At 62.7% G+C, this 780-nt stretch overlaps 1 protein-coding gene across 1 annotated transcript in view; it reads right to left on the reverse strand.

Annotated features, from left to right (window-relative positions):
• Positions 1 to 780, reverse strand: part of NOTUM (notum pectinacetylesterase homolog (Drosophila)) — a 10652-nt gene that overhangs the window by 1181 nt on the left and 8691 nt on the right. Inside the window, 1 exon segment of the mRNA XM_014531239.1 lies at positions 640 to 780. This exon segment is cut by the window's right edge and continues 1 nt beyond it. Within this exon segment, the coding sequence (XP_014386725.1) occupies positions 640 to 780 (141 nt within the window).

A 780-nucleotide genomic window follows, 5' to 3' on the forward strand; every position in this document is an offset into this window, starting at 1 on the left:
GGTCACTGCCCGGGAGCCTGTCCCCTGCCCGCCTCCACCTCCTGGCTTTGCTGTGCCCGCCGGCCAGCTGCTCCTCGGCCCAGGCCGTCCCCACCCGCCCGTGTGTTCCCTGCGAACCCTCGTCCCTTCCTGCCTCCAGATCCACCAGGAAGGGCCCTGGACGCAGAGGCCTGGAGGCAAATGTTGCGCCTTTTTAAAGAAAATCTGGGTCTTCCCTTTGCCCAAATACAGGCTGTTCTTATTTGTGTGTTGATTGGTGACCCTGAGAGGGGCGGGAGGAGAGAAAGAGACGGATCTATCGTGCCACTTATTGGTGCTCTCGGTTGATGCCTGTGTGTGCGCCCCAGCGGGCATCGAACCCGCAACCTGCGTGTCAGGAGATGCTCTGACCCGCTGAGCACCTGGCCAGGGCTGCTACTTTTCAAACAACAGGTTTCATTTTTCAAGAAGCTTCTATTCACAGTAAAACTGAGGGGACTTGCCCGGCCGGTGTGGCTCAGTGGTTGAGCATCAACCCATGAGCCAGGCGGTCACGGTTCGACGCCCGGTGGTGTCCCCGGGTCTGCGTGCACCCGCGGCCCCCAGAGGCCTCTGCGTGTCAGGCAAGTGGCCGCTGCCTACGGAGGGCCCGGCACTCACGCCACGTCCTTGAGCGTCTGCCGCAGCTCCCGGCCCACGTTCTGGATGTACAGCCACTGGCCCTCCTGGACCGGCTGCCCCGTGAGGTGCACGTTGTCTACGGTCAGCTGGGCCTCGTCGAACAGCCACTGCACCACGAAC

Source organism: Myotis brandtii, unplaced genomic scaffold (genome assembly GCF_000412655.1).
Source record: "Myotis brandtii unplaced genomic scaffold, ASM41265v1 scaffold797, whole genome shotgun sequence".
NCBI classification, from domain to species: Eukaryota; Metazoa; Chordata; class Mammalia; order Chiroptera; family Vespertilionidae; genus Myotis; species Myotis brandtii.